Below are 20,230 nucleotides of genomic sequence, written 5' to 3' on the forward strand. Positions count from 1 at the left end.
GTTGCAAGCAAACGATACGGTCGGACCCACATATGTGTATGTGTGTGTGTGTGTTGTGCATACACTCCGATTGCTGCCTGTCTGGTTCAAATGCATGCACGCAAGCAACGCACTCAACTCCCATTGCCATTGTGTATGTTGTGTGTATGCATGTGTATGTGCGCTATCGACGCATACACGAATATGAAACGAACGGGCGACAACGACTCTCTATGTGCATCGAACGCACACGATACAGAACCACGAGTCGTCGTTTTCATAATCAGTTTGAAACGAACAACGAAGCGAGTGAGACGTGTTTTTGGTTAGTTCTTGTAATCATTTCAAAAAAATATATTCTTAACAAAACTCAAATCAATCACGAAAAAATTCTGAGTTCTTATTATTTTGCGTTTTTGAATATTCAGTTCAACAACGAAAAAAGAAAAAATCGAAGCATCGAATAAATAATAAAAATAAATTCATCATTTAAATAAAACAAACACCATCCGAATAAAATAAAAATTTGATTTTCGTCAAAAAATTTGAAAATTAATTTTTTTGTTATTTTCTTTGGTGCGCAGCAATAGTTTATGTGAGAAAAGAGAAAAGACTTGAAAAATATAATCAGCAACAAGACTTGAAGAAAGCAAGACCGAAAAAAATCGAGTGATAAACACTTTTGTTTGAATAAACTTATTTTTCATAACTTTTTTATGTTGGAATTGATAGCACGTCTAGAGCGCTTTGCGAATGAAATTGTTACGAACTCGAACAATATAAAAACGAATAAAATCTGAAACTGCATTTAGTTAAACGAAACAAAAACATTTCATCTGATTTTTTTTTCTGAAAAAGTTTTTTTTTATACAATCGAAAATCAGAAATCATCTCAAAACCAAACAGTGATTCAAAAGCCAAATAATCAAAGACATAACGAAATTTAAAAAAAACAGCAAAAAGCGTGCCTGAAAGCAAAGTGATTTCTATTCAACAAACAAACGAAATTCAGTTCTTTTATAAAACTCATTTATTTTATGTGAAGCAATTTTTGTGCATTTTCACAAGAACAATTTAAAAAACTGAAAACTCAATGGCAAGAAAAATTGAACGATTGAAAAAAATCCGTAAGAAATTCGATTGACGTTAAATAAAAACAACAACATTTTTAATACAACAGAATAAAGAGAACATTACTATACTGAAACAGTGTATTGAACAATTTTCCGGCAACATACATAAAAACGCAAACTTTTTCCTTGTGCAGTGCTCATTTAGTGCGTGCGCAATCCGTCGAAAATAAATTCTAAGACACAGAGATAGAAAAAGAGAGAGAGAAAGATGGCAGTCGGTTTTTTTGCTGATGATGGTGATGACCACCTTAATAGTTCTTACCACACAACAGTAATCACCACAAATTCGGCCACACAAACACCCCTACAGAGCCCGGTTAGCCACGAATATCTGGTCCAAGCATTCTGTGAAGCCTTACACCGATGCTCAATTGCTGGTAAGTACTTGAAAAATTATTTTTGTGAAGAATTTTGATTTATTTTTGTGTTGTGAAGTGAATTCGATATAAATGTGAAATGTGTGTTGATTTTTTAATAAAAAAAAAAAATTATTTTGCAATTATTTTTGCTCAACAAAAATATTAACGTAATATTTTTCGATAACAGTCATTTTTTTCCAAACAAACATGCATGCAAATAGAAATTCAAAAAATGAACAGAAGATAAAACATCGTGAATAAAAAAAAAAAAACAAAAACAAAAATGCATAATGAAATGCATATGTTATGTTTAAAATGAAATTTAATCCTTTCGATGGATAAAAAAAAAAATAAACATGAGGAGAATGCTTTCATTAAACATGCCATAAATGTGTGCAAAACATCATGATTACAGTTAATTTTTAATTGAATTCTGTCATTGTGCGTGCGTACAAATGATTTGCCACTTTGAAAACAAAAAACAAGAGCCAAGTTAATTTTTTTTCCTTTTCAATCCTTCCTTCTTCAAAAATAACGTACACAAAAAATATTCATTTCGCTTACTTATAATCAAAACAAAAACTATATTTTTCTTCCATTTTCGGCGCATAATATTTTCGAAGCTCCATTTACAACGTTGTCGAATGGCAGAACAAAGAGAAAAAGGATTGAGCAAAAAAATAAATGAATTAAATAATTCATTGTCGTCGTCGTTGAAGAGTAGCATTTGTTGTTGTTTTTGCTCCGAGAAATGCAGTGCAAAACTTTTTGAACGAAACCAAAAGTGAACGAACCGATGATGAGTGTATTTCAGTAGCGACGGCAATGGCACAATACGGAATTGGTTTAATGTAACAAGTGTGTTTCTGTGTAATGGCATGGCACACAGTACAACATCACTGGCTGTGTGCAATTCGCTCTCATATCGTTGTTCGTCTCGACCGGAGCTCTCAACGTCCATATGACTGCTGGATGTAACATTAAAGTGCACTTGCACTTTTCCACATTTTCAGCTTGATTTCGCTATCATGCTTTTCGTTTGGCAAAATCGTATCTATGCAAATCACGTATTCTGTAAAAGCCATTCACTCCAGCTCTCTACTTTTGCTCTGCTGCACACAACTATTTCAATCAGTCATTTTTGCATTCGTTAAAAACCACCCAAATTGGCACTGTTTTGCGGTAGATTGACGCAATTTGAAAATAATGTTTATTACGCGCCAGAGAGGTAAACAGCGGAAGTTTTAGGCAAAATTATCCACACAAATGGAAAAATGACAGATTCGAAAAACTGATTCACAGAAAAAGCGCAGAGAGAGACATGATTTACTTGACAAAATGATCTTTTTACCTAAAAATTAGAATGTCGTCGCAGTGGTTAATCTTTGGCTTAACTGCAATCAGTAAAAGCAGACATGATAAGCGTGTAGTCTTTCAAGATGCATGATTGTACATGTTATGACTTATATTATGAAAACATTATATAACACATACGAATAACATATGTAACGAGAAAGACGAGCAAAGAGAACCAACTAACAAACACTTTTCAATGTTATTTTGTTCTTGTCTCCTCTTTTTCTTTTTCATCTCAACCTCCTACAAGCACACCTGGCTTTTTGACAGAGATGGAATGAGCGAAAAAAAGGCACTCAGTAGATTTTATAGATAAAGTATATACCCACAAACAAGCTTAAATTTCATGAATTTATTAAATCAAAATGTAAATGATTCAGAAAACTTTGGATAACAACTAAAACTGGTTAAAATTGCAGCGCAAATGAGTTTCGCTGTTGGGGCTTTGTGAAATGCACTTTTAAACATCCATTTTGAAAAGTTTTTCACCATTGAAACTTGATGGCAACAGAGAAAATATATTTAACAGAAAACCTGCATATCTATCGCGAACGCGCATTTTTTCCTTTCAATTAAAGTAAAAAAAACACACACACATATGTATACTTTATTTTCGGAGTGAAATTGTGGAAAATGCGCAAAATAAACACACATTGAAGCACCAAATGAACATAGTCGAATAGTATAGATATCAGATTACATGCATTTCAAACTCCTTTTTGTGTGTGATATCAAATTAACAGTCAGAGCATCGAATCCATAAATTATATATTCATGATATTGACTTTTGCATTATGACAAACATTAAAACATTCCTTTTGTTGGATTAATTTTGGGAATTTCATGATATCAAACACATATAACAAAAATACATCACAATAGAGCAGTGAATCGCAAAATCCAGTTAGAATTGATGAACAAAACGCGACGCATATACATATATATAGCAAGTTTGCGTGTATTTTTAGAGCACGTACCGTACAAATGCCGCAAAATATTATGACTAATAATAATTCCATAACTAACATTGAAACATGATGTGTATGTAGAGAGCGAGAAAATTACCTAAAACCACAATTCGCTCGTGCACACACAAACATTTGCCGTCGTCGTCGTCGTTGTTGTCGCCGTCGATACACACCGCCAACTAGTCCGTGCTTCTCTCTATCTCTGTCATATAGACGCGCGGCCCGTCGGTTCATTGACACGTAATATGTTATGACTCGTGTGTTTTTTGTACTCTAATAAAACTTACCGAAAAAATACCGCACGAACCAATGAGTTGAATTTGAGATTCAAAAAAAAAAAAAAATAGAAAAAAATAACTGAAACCAAGCACTTCAATCAGCGACGTACACAAAAGTACACAAAATGAAGCGAAAAATTGGCACTTATCGTCTTTTTAGTAGTTATATTCTCTTAATACCGTGGTCAGAAGATAAAGCCATCAAATGGCTCAAACAAGCGAACGCTACACACTTAAAAGCGTGAAGCGTGAGCCAGATACAGAGAGAGAGACAATGTTCAATAGTATGGAGTAGTTAAGAAGCAAAGTAAAGCTTATGTAAATAAGAATTATTGACAATTTAAATGTTTCAACATGATCGAGGTTTTTGATTTGAATGCAATGGTTTGATCGAAAAATATGATTTTCTTTTGATTCACTTGAAAGAAGAAAATATAGACTTAAAATTGGCTCACAAAACCGATGTAGGCATATTGAGATCCACGCACCGAGAAGAGGTTACGCAGCAAGAAATTAAACACGAAGCAAAACAAAACAAAAATTGAACAAAACTATATTCGACACACAAAAGAATAGAGAACAAGACGAATAGAGAATAAGACGAAATTTATGACCAACAACTTTTTTTTCTTCTTCTCTTCTCGTGTGTTGTTATTCTTTTTTTCGATTCTTCTTCATTTTCAATGCATCAGTATCGTAATCGTCGTCAATCGAGCGCGCTTTTTTTTCTATTCGAATCTCTTTGTTTCGAGTACATGCATACACATACACACACACAGACATAAAAATGGATGCTGATGCCTCTTTGACATGAACACAAAATTCAATCCAGCAATAGCAAACAAACGACAACGAAACAACAAACTAAAAAGGAACGAAGGAAAAAAAAACGCACAACTAAAAAATCCTACTGCGATTCATTTATTGAGTGTGTTTTATTGAAATGCATGCGTGATGTGGCTAATGGTACACATTACAATTTACACCGTACATTTGGCTCAAAGGAGAAAAAAGAAGAAGAAAAATCAACGAACGGCCTGGTACACACCAACACGCGCAAACACATTCTCATGAGTACGTATAAACAGACAGGTTCTTGAACTTAAACTAGAGGAAACTTAGTACAGATGAAAAAAAAATGAACAAAAAGAGTTGCAGCATGCATGCAACTCGAACAAATATGGTTTATTTTTCACTTCTTCTTTTCGACTCGTTCTCTGGTGCATTTATTGTATTTTATCGTCGTCAACGCCAAACCTAGTGTATTTTTGAACAACGAATCGCTCTTTGTTACTTCGTTTTCTATTTTATTGGGTATATCTCAATTGCAACGGATTGGCTGCAGCCTGTACGAATGCGATTCAATCTCTAGAGTTGAATTTTTCATTTTCGCATATTCTATTGCCCAATTTGGTCTATTCCACTTTGGATTTTATTTGAGCCAGACAAGTTCAAGCCTGCTCAATCATTTTGCTTCCATCTAGGTTTTTGGAACACTTTGTTGGTTGCACAACATTTGAGAAAATTGCATCACACCATTAAATGATATTATTTCGATGCTGAACGTTGCGACGTAATTTATCGAAACGTAGCATAAAAAAAATGTTGACAAAAATAAGAAAGCAAATGTGTTGAATTTGTTTTTGTTTTCCTTTGGCCGTGTTCGTTTTGCATTGAGTTTCTTTGTTTCGAAATATGAGTTCAAGTTTAACCATTTGTCGCTATAAAATGTCGACAGTATATGTGTTTTTTTAAATATTTCTATCTCTTCGGACTTATAAGATTGATATTATGCAGCAATCGTGTCATTTTCGTTCTTTTTTTTTCACTTTGTCCTTTTCTCGTTTTCTCATCGTTTCTCATTCTACGATAATTCCTAGTTTCGATTCAATCTCTTTTGCATCGAATGAACGAACGAATGGGAGAGAAAAAGAATATCGAAACTGAACACATAAGATAGAGTGTCGTATTGTCGCTTGGCTCGTTCATTATCGTTCATTTTCTTGCGTTGCCTGTTTTCTCGTCTCTTTCGGTGTTATTCGTTTCGATTTTTTTCTTCCTTCGTATGTGTACTAGTGAAATGATATTATTCAACACAGAATTCATTGTTTGATTGTTTATAAATACAGGCTTTTCACTGTTTACTGTTTTTTTTAATATGTGCACTAAAATAAAAAGTAACATCTGGTTGGCGTTCCTAGATTTTTCATTCCTGCACCTCTGAAGGAGAAGAAATATATATATAAAAAAAAAACAATTCGAAAACCGTTTAAAATGCCGTCATTTTCTAGCTAAACAATTATTGTAATTATTTCAATCGAGCTGTAGTCTCTTATGCGTTTTGGTAAAAAAAAGGGGGAAGACTTTAATTTCGATTGAAATTAAATTTAAAGTTTTATAGAAAAGTATGTATTTGATCGAGTCAGTCTGATGTATCAAATAGGTACCCTTGCATCCCTTCAAGGGACATCGAATCTCTTATTATGTTAAGGAAAAACATAAGATTTTTCTTACATTTTTTTTTCTTTCATAAATGAGATATATTTTCTCTGTGAAGTGACAAGTGCAACATATGCGATGCATTTCGAGCAAAAGAACGTTGGCATTCGTACACACAGCTCGGTGATTTTCTCATAAGCGTTTCTCTCTAAAATATGTTTAAAAATAATTGCGAAATCGTTGCAGATTAACGATCCTAGCTATATCGCTATTCCATCGAAATTCCGAAGTGCAATTGTACACACACACACACACACACACATACTCCTTGCACAAATGAAAGAAAGAGATATTCTGGTGAAAAATGTCACCGTGCAAGAAAATGCACAGTTCAAAAAATATATGGAAAAACGTTGTGTGCAAATTTAATTATATCTCTCGCACATGATTTCAAGATGTTCGCAAAATTGCAACGACATTCAATTTACACAGTTTTCATAGTCGCTGTTTTCGAGCGCACGATTTAACATACAGATAAAAAAAAATTATTATTTATGGAACGTGATCCAGCGCAAATGAACACTTGTGCGCATTCGTTTCTCTATTTATAGCCATCAATCATTATGTTTTTTGTTGAAATTTCATGGCGTACATTTGTAAGTGTGCGTCTTTATTTCTCATTCGATTTATTGTTCAACGTTCACATCTTAAAATCAAGCCGGCAACTGAAACTACCGTCGGCTTATCACTTTTCTCTTGCTCATTGTTTGTGTTTTGTCATCGTATATTCAATAACAATTCAGTGCGATGGTTCGATTCAAAAATGGTTTGATTGATTTTCGGTTTCTGCAAAACTTATCTCAAATCACATTTAAAGTAAACAATTTTCAATCATACGAACATGATTAATTTGAATCATGCTATCTGAGATTGTATACATTGTACACAACAAAGAAAATATCGCTAACACTCATTTGGCGACTTGAAATTGCGCATAAATATTTTTTTGCTTGGTTTTTATCTATATCTCTCGCTCTATCTCGAGAGAAAAAAAAGCAACAACCAAAGAATTGTTTGCATATACATTCTAAGCTGTTCTGTGTTATAATCTTTTGAATCGAACCCGATTCGTAAATGAATCCAAACAGAGATAGTGAGTATCATAAAACTACCCATTTTCATGCAATCGAATACATATCTATGTTGTACACAGAACGATCTTTATGCCTTTGTTCTTGTTACTTCAATGAATGCAATTTATGCGCGCATAAATAGCACTTTATTTTAGTTCAAGTTTATTCGGTGCTTTATGCGTTCATGTTTCAATAACATGATGTCGATTCAGTTCATTGTTTAGGAATTGCAATACAGCAAAGTGATAATGAACTAATTAAAAGAGTGCTCGGTTCACTTTTGCTCTCTTTTCTCATTTTGCATCGTATGTGCCGAGTGTGACGCGCATGCGAGTTTTTTTAAATACGTACAAATAGCTATTTGCAAGTTTGTATCGTTCGCCTTTTGTTTTAGAAAATTCACTGTGAACTGAACGCATTTGTTTCGTTTAATTTACTTACTCATTTCTCTAATTGATCAATGGAAATACTGCGCTTGCCCATTATCTGATTCAGTTTTTTACGCGCTTAGCGTACGCTTTTATTTTTGTTCCCATAATATTGTTAGAAAAATGATATAGACATGCAAGTAAATTGCACAAGTTAAAATAATTCTCATTTTAGCTCGATTTAATTGAATGTATTAAACGAACAGTGAAAAAGTATTTTTCTCGCAGCAACGAGAACACAATGATTGTATTTCCGCATTATCAAGACATGTAAATTATTAATTAAATTAAAATCTATTTGAGAAGCAACATCACGAAAATATATACGAGATAGACGGTTTATCAATGGCAAAAATTATCTGTATTTTCTTTGATTTTTTTTTGTTTTGTTTTTGTTTTATGATATTTACAATTTTTTTTTTGTATATTTCACATTCGCAAAAATGAAAACTCATCTCGTGTTCATATCGTTAAGCTAATGAAGTGCAGTGAGCACTCGTTGAAAACTTGCGACTGGCACTTGAAATTCACACTCGAAAAACATAGATGCGTACAGTTGAAACAGTTGCAAATCCAATTTGAATGCATGCGATGAAAGATAACCGAATGTGAATATGATATAACATGCAATGCGATATATTTATTGTTTGCAAGCGCCGTCAGCTATCATCACATATATAGCAGATAGAATGTTCGCTCTGTTTTTATTCAAAACGCATAAATCCCGCATCATCGAACTTCAAAATGCATCCAATTTCTGCTCTCATCCCATATCGAAATAGTCTGCGAAGATAGAGTGGAACATGGAAATTGGAACTGCGTACGAATATGATATTCATGTTTGGATTTATATTTATACGCGTCTAATTGGGTTTGTTAACTATGTGTGTTTTTTTGTTCTCTCAATATAGCACTCTGTCGTCTCTTCTCTCATTTATATGATGATAACAGTTATTAATATTACACATAATTTATTTCATTTTTACAAATTTAATGAAAGATATTGCATATCACAAAACACAAACAAATATTTGCATTTTGAGATATGCAATTGATGAATCCCGTTCCGCAGTCATTGGCTGGCTTCAAGTGTGTGCCGATTTATTTTTATTACGGTATATTTTTTTATTACGTTCAATTTGAGTGATTACATTTGGCGGCAGCGGCGGTGATGGTGGCAGCGGCGTAAATGCGTGGCAAAATGATTGAAATCAAAATGAATGAAATGCAATCGAACGAATTGAATTTCCAGACTGAAGGACCTTTTTAATTCGAAGTTTTTCAGAACAAACATGCACAGGAAACTGTTCAACCACGCAGCGCAAATAAATGTACTTAAAAATGCAATGCACATAAAAATTATAACTATTAATTTTTATTTCTGTAATATGCTGCCGTTTTTTATGTATCCATTTTTTTTCTGCAATGTTGTTTGATAAAAAAAAAACACCCAACATACAAATCACAAGGGAAAGAATCAGAACACTAAATGCAGAGACATTAAAAACAATTTTTTTACGATTTTTTCTCGATACGCAATAAATGTATCCATTAACTTGATTATACAGCAGCATATTTGTAGCTATATCTTATGTTGCGAAACCACATGCTTGAATCAATCGTCAGAATGAATTTATCAATCAAGTAATATCACTTGATTTTTAATGACTTTGGTTTTGTTGTTCTTTTGCTGCTTGGGCTGTTATCGGCCCGCGCCGCGATTAAGTACTTGTGTAAGCACTTGACTCATACCATTCATCGCGGCATTTTATATCCTCAATTACACACACTTTGGCTCGTGATTTTATGTCGAAATCTATTTTCATTTTGATTGAATTAAACCACACACGACGCAACACACACACACATAAGACTGAATTCATAGAAATGCACTTTTCGTTTCTTTTTGTTGTATTAAGATTAAATGGAATTGTTTTCTTTTTCTTTAGGATCACCAGGTATTCAAAGTGTACCACCCAGTCCATCGTGCTCACATCCAAATGGTCATGGTGAAGTATTCTTTCCACGTGGAAGCAACAGTAGCAATGGCAGTGGTTCAAGTAGTACACCATCGCCACCATCAACACCATCCAGCAACAGTACAGTCATCCGCATGCATGATGACTACCGATCGGCACAGTGGTCAGCACGAAGAAGTGTCCCAAGACGAAGGTAAATATTTTGAATAGATTTTTACCCTTTTCAATCAATCAGTCATTCCGACCGATTTTCAGAGAAATTAATTTTTTGTTTTTGAAAAAAAAAAACAAAGAAATTTCACAGAAACTGATACATAAAATCTAAAAATATTTTTTTTTTACTTTTGTTCTTTTAAAAAAATAGATACCGCTTGACATCGGCAAGCGATGAAGAAGATTATGAAGACGAACAGCCATTAAGCGATTACGAAGAGCATATGCAATATATGGCCGAACGTGAACGTTTGCAAGTGTTCCCTGGCCGTGTTCCACCGCCGAAGAAACGAGATACAACCAATACACAGCCACGTAAATCCACTGTAAGTATTCGTTTTCTCTAGTCATTTTTTTGTCAGATTTAGTCAACCAAAAAATATTGCCTTTAAAATAAAAATCACTCGAAGCAACGATGACAAAATCCACACATGTTCGATAGACACACAGGTGTTGAATTTGAACTTATATTCGGTTGGAGTGCAGGAAATCGATTTCAAGAGAGGAAATACCAATTCAGAATCATATTTTTTCGAAACAAAATGAATATTTTATTCGTGTAGTTCGATGATTTGTGCAGCAAGCACTATGGTTAGAATAAGAAATAAGAAGGGCATAAACCATTAGACACATAAAAATATAATCGTACATATATCGAATCCACACAATTGATAAATAAATAAATGAAAACAAGAGCTTGAAAAATAACGCGATAATAATAGTAATATATATAAAAAAAATGTATTGGAAATCAAATTGATTGTCCAAACAAGCGTGTCACTTAACATAAGTTCAATTGTCCGCCATTTACTCTGTCGTTAGTAACACACACTTAAACAAAAAGACACGAAATCGAATTGCAATAAAAGAAACAAGAGCATAACGCACGTGGCTATTGAACTGCGTATTCACCAAAGCACGTAGTCGAACAAGCGGCGGATTGAATTTAACGATTTTGTTACTCGTTTACAATGCACCTCCATGTTTGACCAATACCATTTTTTTACTCATTCCAATCAACAAATTGTAGACGTATTTTTTTTCAGCGCAGTACAAAAAAAGGCTCGTGCCTTTATTGTTATTTTATTAGTTATTAAACTTGTGTGTTTGCGCATACACAGTTTTTTTGTGCTGTTCAGTCACACAACAGTTACTTTCGCTCGCTGGTGTTCTAAATATACCCATAAATAATTTGGCATTGTAAATTGCTGAACCAATTGGAAAAATGGCCTGAGGCAAACACAAAATAACAACAACTAAAACTCATTAGCATAATATTGTTACGTATTTTATGCTAGTAGGTTTTTTTATTCTCTATCGACGAGACAAATTTTGCGCTTTGATTCTATCGATATTTATTTTTTTTCGGAAAAAATGTGTGCTTTCATTTCTGTTTCAATTTGTAAATATCTGGAAAAAAAATAGAGCAAGTAATACTGAATACATATGAATGCACTGGTGTCAAAGATCAAATCAATAAATAAACATTTTACACTAAATTCGTTTTTATTTGAACGCACCACACTTTGGCATTCAGCTGCCGATTTCTATTGACTTGATCTGCATTTGATCTCATACACATGTAAAAAAGAAGCCACTTTTACTATGCAAATACATCCCTAGTGTGTTGTCAATTTTTGATTTACAGCACATTTTTTTTACATCGGTGCGTTATCTGTATTGATGAAACAGCCAGTCACGAAAAACGGTGTTGTATTTCGAACATAACACACTAAGGTTGAAAGTTCATCTATTCATAGTTTGTTGCACACAAAAAATCACTCGTAAATAAATGCATTTATAATAAACCATTGACACTGGACAATAGCATAATTCCGTACGGGCATAGAATTTACTCTAGTTCTTTTGTATTGGAAATCGATGCGGTCGAAGCAACCACTCAGAGCACATATGTGTGTACCTTTAACAGTAGCAATATCTCTTAAACATATTTTTCCATTCGAATAACCAAATAGAGCATTCGATCAGACCCCTCGATGTCCGTACTTCACGCTTTGTCAAACGAAAAACATTCAACCAAAGAAAGTAAAATATTAACATAATTTCGGTGATTATTATTTATGTGCAAATATCAAAATAATCAATTTATTAGGTTATACTTAAACTGAACTACATTTTTATTGACCACTTCTGAATGCACAGCAATTGTCTCTTGCAATAAACTCCCCTTCGGCATCATATTCACTTACTGTTGCAACACATATAGTTAACCATTTGTTCGATACAAATTTTTATTCGCTAGATTTCAACAGAATGCTCGAAAAAAATTGACCACACAATTCATCCGGCGATCTGGCATAATATGAAAATGCTGTTAGCTGCCATGTGCTCAATTTTGTTTTTCGTTCATTCAATTTTATGGCAAAATGACCGATTGCCCTTCGGGAGTGAATTTTATTGGATCGTTTCTGGTTAACGCGATGATTTCATTCGGACGATTAAAAAAAACTGTATTCATTTTTCCAATATGAAATATTTAGTGTGATTTTTGTCTGGTCGTTTCGTGGAAATGTTTTTAGTTTTACACAATACAAAAAGTGTTTCTTCGAAAATTGATTTAACGTTTATTTATTTTCTGAATTTTCATCAACAGGATCCAAAGATGTGGCCAGCAGTTGCTGCTGTCGTTGTATTGGCTGTGGGTTGTGGCTTTTTAGTGTCGCGATAAATACAAATCACGTGGAAAAAAAAGCGAAAAAGATGATAGTTTAATGGTTGTTTCACACACAAAACAGTGCTGCATACGCAGAAAAACAACCAATTCCAGGTAAAAGTTGGCCAATATTGAAAACACACAAAAAAAAACAAAAACAAAACAAACCTCAAAAGAACAACAAGAAAAAAAATTAAATGAAAAACAAAATATGCGAACGGAGAAAACAACAGTCACCATCAGACCGAACATCATGATGTCAAACACCAACCATTTCACCGGCTCTTCAATATCTGTTCTATCCAAATTCTCCGCAAAACAAAGTAAATACACACACACCGAACATTTCAATAGAAATGCGATCATTTTCGATTCTTGGAGCTCTCTGCAACACCGTAGCCACACACAAAAACCCGACAACAAAAAACTGTAATAATTGTAAAATCAACCCTTATACTACCGTTTAAATATTATGTAATAATCCATCATTTCAAAATATTAATATTTAGCGAAATAGCATATTAAGAGGTTAGCGTAAAATGGAGCCATTAGCAAAAAAAAATCAAGCAAAAAAGCAATGAACAAAACAATAGTTAAAGTCCAAAAAAGAAAAGAAAAAAAGTCAAGGAAGCTAGTCCGAGGAAGACAAAGTAAAAAGGCATACACCCGACATTAACAATGTACGAAGGCATGAATGAATTGGTTTTGCAAAAACACCATAATTGGGCGTTTAACGTTTTGTGCCTCTTTATAATAAATTCAATTCCAAGAATATTTTGGTTTCGTTCAAAACAAAGTAGTTAAAATGAAAACATCTACAACGAAGTGTTATATTTCGTTTTTAAATTGAGACCGACTTTGATTTTTTTTACTTTGAGGACAAACAAAAAAAAAGTCAGATGGCTCAATTTAAAAAAGAAATTTCTTCGGAACTAAACCAAAACCATTCAGGATACAAAAAAACCAAAACCAATTGATTCAAACGAAAATGCTTTTAACGTGTGTTTGCCATATTTTTTGACATTTTTTTTATATTACTAGTTTAATTGTATCAAAGGTGTGATTTATCACATCGCAACCAAATGAAAACTTTTTGAGCAAGATAATTCAGTTAGTTTTCAACTTTGGTGTCAGCACTCTTGAAATTTTTGGTTTTTGACTATTGATTCAATTTGAAGAGAATAAAAACAATACTCGATTTAAAACAGAGAACAATAGAAACTTGTTTTTCATTAGCTATGGAATAAACAAGAAAAATCATTTGTTGAAAACCAAAAATAGATAAACAGATATTCAACACACACACAACGAGTCCGATGGATGACTTAAGATATTTTTTAGTATTTGTTTGATCGTTTTCCTTTCATTTTTTTTTAATTTGTCATAAATCTGTACATAATTCAATGATAATACCGAATTCGACCAAATTGATTTTGTGGCTCTGTCACAAATTAACTTGGTTAACAGACAAAAGAACAACCAACAAAACAAAAAATAAATGCACCAAAATGGGCATTATCGATAAAAAAATAATAATATAATGATATTTACAAAAATCAAAACAAAAAAAATCCCAAAGTGATTGTGATTTTGCGAAAACCCAAATAAAAAGGCGAATATCTTTTGTTTTGTCCGCGATGCTGATGTGTCGCTCGATCGAGGCATTCTTTTGTCAATTTTTTCGAATAATTTTATCGCTTTTCTTTCGTTGCTTTTGTTCCATTTCGCCGTAACTGAACAACTATCGTTCTTTACATAAGTTTCTACTTCATCTTCTTTTTTTTTCATGTTTCTTTCCGTTTATATCATTTCAAGTGAAAAAAAAAACCATTCAAACTTTTCTGCAAAGTTGTTTTCGGTTACTTACTTACTCCTATCCTTTTTCTATGTATCATTATCCGAACAGCTCATTAAAGCATATTGTGATTGAAAACAAGATGATGAATTTTCTTTCCACGCGACGAATAGAAAAAGAAGATAAATTTTTTTTAAAAAGAGAAGCGTTTATTTAGGTATCGAAGAAGAAAATCCAAAAATTTGAAAAATGAAAAAGAAAAAGGAGCATTTGTAAAATGCTTTGTGATTTTTTTTCTTGGCGAAAATTGTTAGTTTTTCTTCGCAAATAAAAAAAGGTGTTATCATTTTATATTTCTGTTTAAAACAAAGAAAAATGAAGACTTTGCCGCTGCCTGTAAAGATTGCACTTTTTGCACTTTCGTAGCGACTGAGCCTTTAATACAAAAAAAAGAGAAAATAAAAAAAAAAATTGAAAAAAAAAGAAATACACAAAAGATAAAATATATATATATGCTTCAGATGAATTTAGTATGTTCTCCCAAAATATTTGATCTAGTTGTATTCTATATCCTGTAAACGATACTCTATCTCCCCGAAACCGTTTTACTGGAATTTTTTGCTGTTTCCTTCGATCTCCAAAAAGTGAATGGTTTCTACTTAGACGATGTGATTGACTTTCAATGAGATTTCTTTACGAAATACACACACACACACGGTTTCGAAACATAAATAACAGATAAGACCAAACCACATGGAATAGAAAGCAAAAGAACAAAGATGCATTTGTGCTAAACATAAATTTAAAAAAAAAAAATTATTTGATCTCAATATATCTATTCAAAATGTGGAGAAGCAGTAAATACAAAACGAAAAACACATATATATAAATACTATATCCAAAAAAACATATTCTATTCTATATATTGCCACAAGAATATAAATATATTAAATGAAAATAAACCTATTCATATATTGAGAATTAAAAAGAAAAGATTGGGATTAAGAAAATATGCAAGCGAAGAAGAAGAAAAACACATGAAATTGAGATTCAACTACGATATATAATCATATTAATATTACACGCATACACACTACTATCAAACTCATACATACATACACTTTTTTTGAAAATGAAAAAAAAAACTATCTTTAAACAAACTAACACACGAAAAATTTTAACCCTTAATTTTGCAACATCATTTATTTTTTACATTTTCTCTAATCATGAAATATTCCATTGACGCCTACTTTAAACATTCTATAGAGTATAAAAATCAAACGAAATATTGCATCGAAACGCAAAAATGTTCCGATTCGATGAAGCGGATGCAATCTTTCGTATTACAAATAGTTTCGATTTGGTTCTCAACGATAAAAAGACACTATATTCTCACAACAAAATAGCATTTAACATTTTTAAGACAAATGATACAACACCTTCTCTTCTCCCACATTAAAGGAGCGACAGTGAATAAATTTAGCGATTAAGAACCATGTGAGGGTTTCAATTATACTTCAAATAAAGAACCGATTCCAATTTTTTTTTCATACACATGAGATTGCAATTTCATTCTTCTTGTTTGTAAAAAAGAAACACCATAATCTCAATAGAAAACACAAATAAAGATCAAAACATAATAAAAATATATATCAAATTGGTGCTGAAATTTATTGTAATCAATCGAACATCGAATCATCAAAATTGAATGCAAAAAAAAAGAAAAAAAAAAGATGAAAACAATATATTGTACATAAAAAAGATGAATATTCACACGGAGAAATCGCAATAAAATTTATTCACGTCTATATATTCAAAGTGGAAAATTAAATGAATAAACATTTAAAAAAAATTATTGGATATGTGCTGTAAATAGATGGAACAAATTTTTATCGATCCTTTTTTATTTTTTTTCAAAAAGCATGTTAGAATTGTGCTCAGTAAATTTGCGTCGGTAAAAAAAGGTGATCTGCTCCGTATTTGTATTTTCTACCAGTTTTTCTGATCTCAAAAACAAAAGTATAACAAAAATTTAAGACGATTTTTTGTTTTGTTTAGCATTTACCCTACTTTATTTAGTGCTGATGACCAAGCTCTTAAGCAGATGATACGCATGAAATTCGAATTGCCATATATTATTTTTGTAATTAAAAAGAGAAAAAAAGGCGCGCACCAATACAGAATTTCTTATAATTATCACTTTTACTTAATCAAGTTTGGTTTATAATCTCTCTTACTTTAATCATTTTTTACTAGACTTTTTTTTTGTTTCTGTCAAAATAAAGAAAAAAAAACAAATCCTCTTGTACATATAATTGCTTAAGGAAGAAAGTGTTCTCATTTGTAGCCAAATCTAATGGAATAAGAGTGAAAATACACATGGAATCAAGAACAATTTATAATAATTTCTTTTTTGTTTTTTTTTGGTGAAAGAAATGATGAATAATGTTCATATAACAATCCCTGGATGAAACTAAATGTTCACCACTTTATTCTCCATTCTTTATTGAGGCCGATTGAAGCCGACTGCACCAAAATTCTCTCTCTCTATCTCTCTAATCACGTCACGCATACATTTGCTTTATTGTTTCTGATTCTATTTGATCCTCCCATGTGAGACAATTGAAAAACTCAACTCTTCATTCATTGGATTCGACCACGCGAACATTTGACAGAAACGAAACAACCAAAAAAGTGAAATTCACGAAATTTCTCAAAAAACATAGTCTCAAAAAACCGCGTATTTTTTACGATGAAAAAAAAACATAATGTATAGTTCGCTTTAGTTTACAGAGTTTTCAAATGATCTCTTATTTCTCTCACAAATTTTCGTTCGTTCGTAAAATGCCTTCTCATTTTCCTGGTTTTAAGTTTCTGACTCCTTCCCCATTATAGACATTAACTCGCATAATAATACAATTTTTTGCTTTCGTTTTCGAGTTTTTTTTTACACGCATAATTAATAATTTCATTTTGGAATTGTTTTGCTTCAGCTTTTTTGTTCTTGATCATATTTGCACGTGCAGCTCTCTGCATCTCTCTCAATTCTCGTAGATAAAACGTAAATGTGTAAGTTCAAATCAGTAAACAATATTTAGAACTGGTAAATTCAATTTGATAATCACGCAAAATACGAATGAAAGCAAGGAAAAAACATGACGGAATTAAAACAGCTAGCTCTAATTTTTTTTTCAAAAGAAATGTGTTTTTCCTTTTAAGTAAATGATCGAGATTAGAATTGCCTTTTTTATACAACAAAAAATAATAATTTTTAGATTAATTGGATTGTAAAGACAAGCGATTTCATTTTTTTTGTGTCAAAAAGTAAATTCTTATTTTAAATATTTGTGAGCACGCGGAATGCAAACGAATATTGTATCGAAGACGGAAACAGCAATTCAATATCGTAACACATTTTTTTTTTTAATTTGTACATAATTAAAATTAGAAGGAACGAAAAAAAGAAAAGTAAAAAATCGTTATAAGATTCGTATTAGCATTTAGTTGCCTGTATTTTTCTCTCTCTCAATCTGTCCATCCAATCGAGAAGGCTTATGCAAGCGTGCAATGCACTCCTTATTGATTTAAGCATACATGCATGAGAATTCAAGAGAAAAATGGACGAGAGATGAAATTATAATTTTAATTGTAAACTATTTTTTTTTTCTTTATTTTTACGGTATCCTTAATCATATTATATGTATCCAACAATCAAATCAAAACAATTATAATTTTGAAAGTAAACTATACATTGATAAATAATATACGAATGAGTAAAAAAAAATACAAACATTTCGTTCGTTTTTCTTTATAATTTACCATCTTCGCCAATTCACAATCTTTCTGCTTGCTTTGCTTTTGTTTCTAGCATTTTCTTTTTCAGTTCAGCCTTATCATTTACAGCCTTGTTTTTAGTCAGAAGCAATTTATCATTTAAAAACATTTGCCGACGTATTTTGGCCAATTGGGGTCAAATCCGAGCAAATTTTTTATTCGGTTTGTATGATTTTTCAGTTTATTTTAAAAAGGTAAAGACAGAACCTTGCACACATTCCATTAGAATTTCATTTCAATGCTTATATAACAGCAAATTTGGTAGATGTAGCTCTTTGAATATTTTTCGGTTTTTCTATCATTTTTTTTTTTAAATGAATGTTCCAATAAAAATGGACACAAACAGAGGGCTGGATGACAAAGTACAATTTAATTTTTAAGGATTAATTTCTCTGTAAGACATAGATTTAATTGCGTTTCTCTCGTGATGTTAAATTATAATGAAATAAAAGAACATTGTAGACCATGGACAGAATCAATGTAAGCTATAATTCTAAATGGAAACGGATGCGGATCGATAGAGTGATGGAAAGCTTCTGTGAAGCGCGAACGTTTCAGTTTCATTTTGTTTTGTGCTATTTTGAATGAAATAAACCGAATCAATAATAGTAATACCGTTTTTTAACCATTTTTCTATTGATGTATGTGTGCGCTTTTAGTAGTTGAAACGCAATTTTTGGACTATTAACATAAGAATTTAGATTTTATGAAAACGGAACCGAGTCAATGAAAATGACGGGTAATTGAAAAATAAATGTAACATTTATCTCGTCCTCATTGAAACGACGACGTTGCCCTTCAAAGCGAATCTGTGATTCCAAGAAAATAAAGAACAAATAAATTAGCTAGTGATTTCAGATCAAATGGATCGAAAAAAGGCAATGAACAAATCAGGTCAATTCATAATGATTTTTATTGTTCAAAAGTACAATCTACTGAGAAAGATAAAAAAAAATATAGCCGTGCCGCGGTAGACATTACAATTCAGTTTGACTGAATTGCCTTTTGAACACTATAAATGATTTAATTTATTTGAACAGAATGACTGAAGCCTATTGCTTGAATTGTATTTTGATCGAAATGCTCTCTATCGTGCTGTTGATTAAAATAAAGAAGGTAAACACTCAAGTCTCCTTCTACTCAGTTTTTAACATTTACCAAGTTTTGTATTAAGTGGTCTAATTTTAAGTAAAAACAAACACAAATATTTGGTATTTTTCTATGATTTTTGAATTTCATTGAAACAAAAAATGATTTTTTCTTTCGATTTTATCCTCGCAATATTTGTTATTTTCAATTTAAATTTCTTCAACAAACTTAAATGGATGTGATGGAATAGCCATCTAATATAAAGAATATTTTGATCACAAATCTTAAGTAATGAATAATATTAGGGAAAGGCAAAGCCTAAATAGACTGTAAGACATGCAAATAACAATTTGAAACAAAGTCAAAGTTGTGTGATGACAAATTTAAACATTTTCTGTGTTTTTTTCTAACGAAATAGTAATAATAATGATTATCAAAGTCAAAACAAAAATAGTTAAGGATATGAGAATTCAATTGAATGGGTAAGAATAATCATGACCTCCAAACATTCTTTAAAAAAATACCAATACAAGACGATGAATTAAAATAAATGAGATACTAACTCGCGTTTAA

General features: G+C 31.9%; 1 protein-coding gene across 2 annotated transcripts; it reads left to right on the forward strand.

Annotated features, from left to right (window-relative positions):
* The first annotated feature begins 280 nt into the window (after positions 1-280).
* LOC116341326 lies at positions 281-13,460 on the forward strand. Of its 2 annotated transcripts, XM_031768306.1 has the most exons (5): positions 286-304; positions 564-1,489; positions 10,023-10,245; positions 10,417-10,591; positions 12,880-12,994. In XM_031768306.1, exons 2-5 carry the CDS (start codon positions 1,321-1,323, stop codon positions 12,952-12,954), a joined length of 642 nt encoding a protein of 213 aa, XP_031624166.1. In that variant the 5' UTR covers positions 286-304; positions 564-1,320; the 3' UTR covers positions 12,955-12,994. The 2 variants fall into 2 exon arrangements, with proteins under 2 accessions (XP_031624167.1, XP_031624166.1); XM_031768307.1 differs by having other exon boundaries at positions 281-1,489; positions 12,880-13,460.
* The last annotated feature ends 6,770 nt before the right edge of the window (positions 13,461-20,230 follow it).

This window comes from Contarinia nasturtii, unplaced genomic scaffold (genome assembly GCF_009176525.2).
Source record: "Contarinia nasturtii isolate CC-2019 unplaced genomic scaffold, AAFC_CNas_1.1 Cnas_scaffold_695, whole genome shotgun sequence".
Taxonomy (NCBI): domain Eukaryota; kingdom Metazoa; phylum Arthropoda; class Insecta; order Diptera; family Cecidomyiidae; genus Contarinia; species Contarinia nasturtii.

Coding starts and splice junctions, on each gene's coding strand:
- LOC116341326 (XM_031768307.1), top strand. CDS start 1,321: ATGGCAGTCGGTTTTTTTGCTGATGATGGTGATGACCACCTTAATAGT. Junction 1,490..10,022: donor ACACCGATGCTCAATTGCTG/GTAAGTACTTGA, acceptor CTTTTTCTTTAG/GATCACCAGGTATTCAAAGT. Junction 10,592..12,879: donor CACAGCCACGTAAATCCACT/GTAAGTATTCGT, acceptor TTTCATCAACAG/GATCCAAAGATGTGGCCAGC.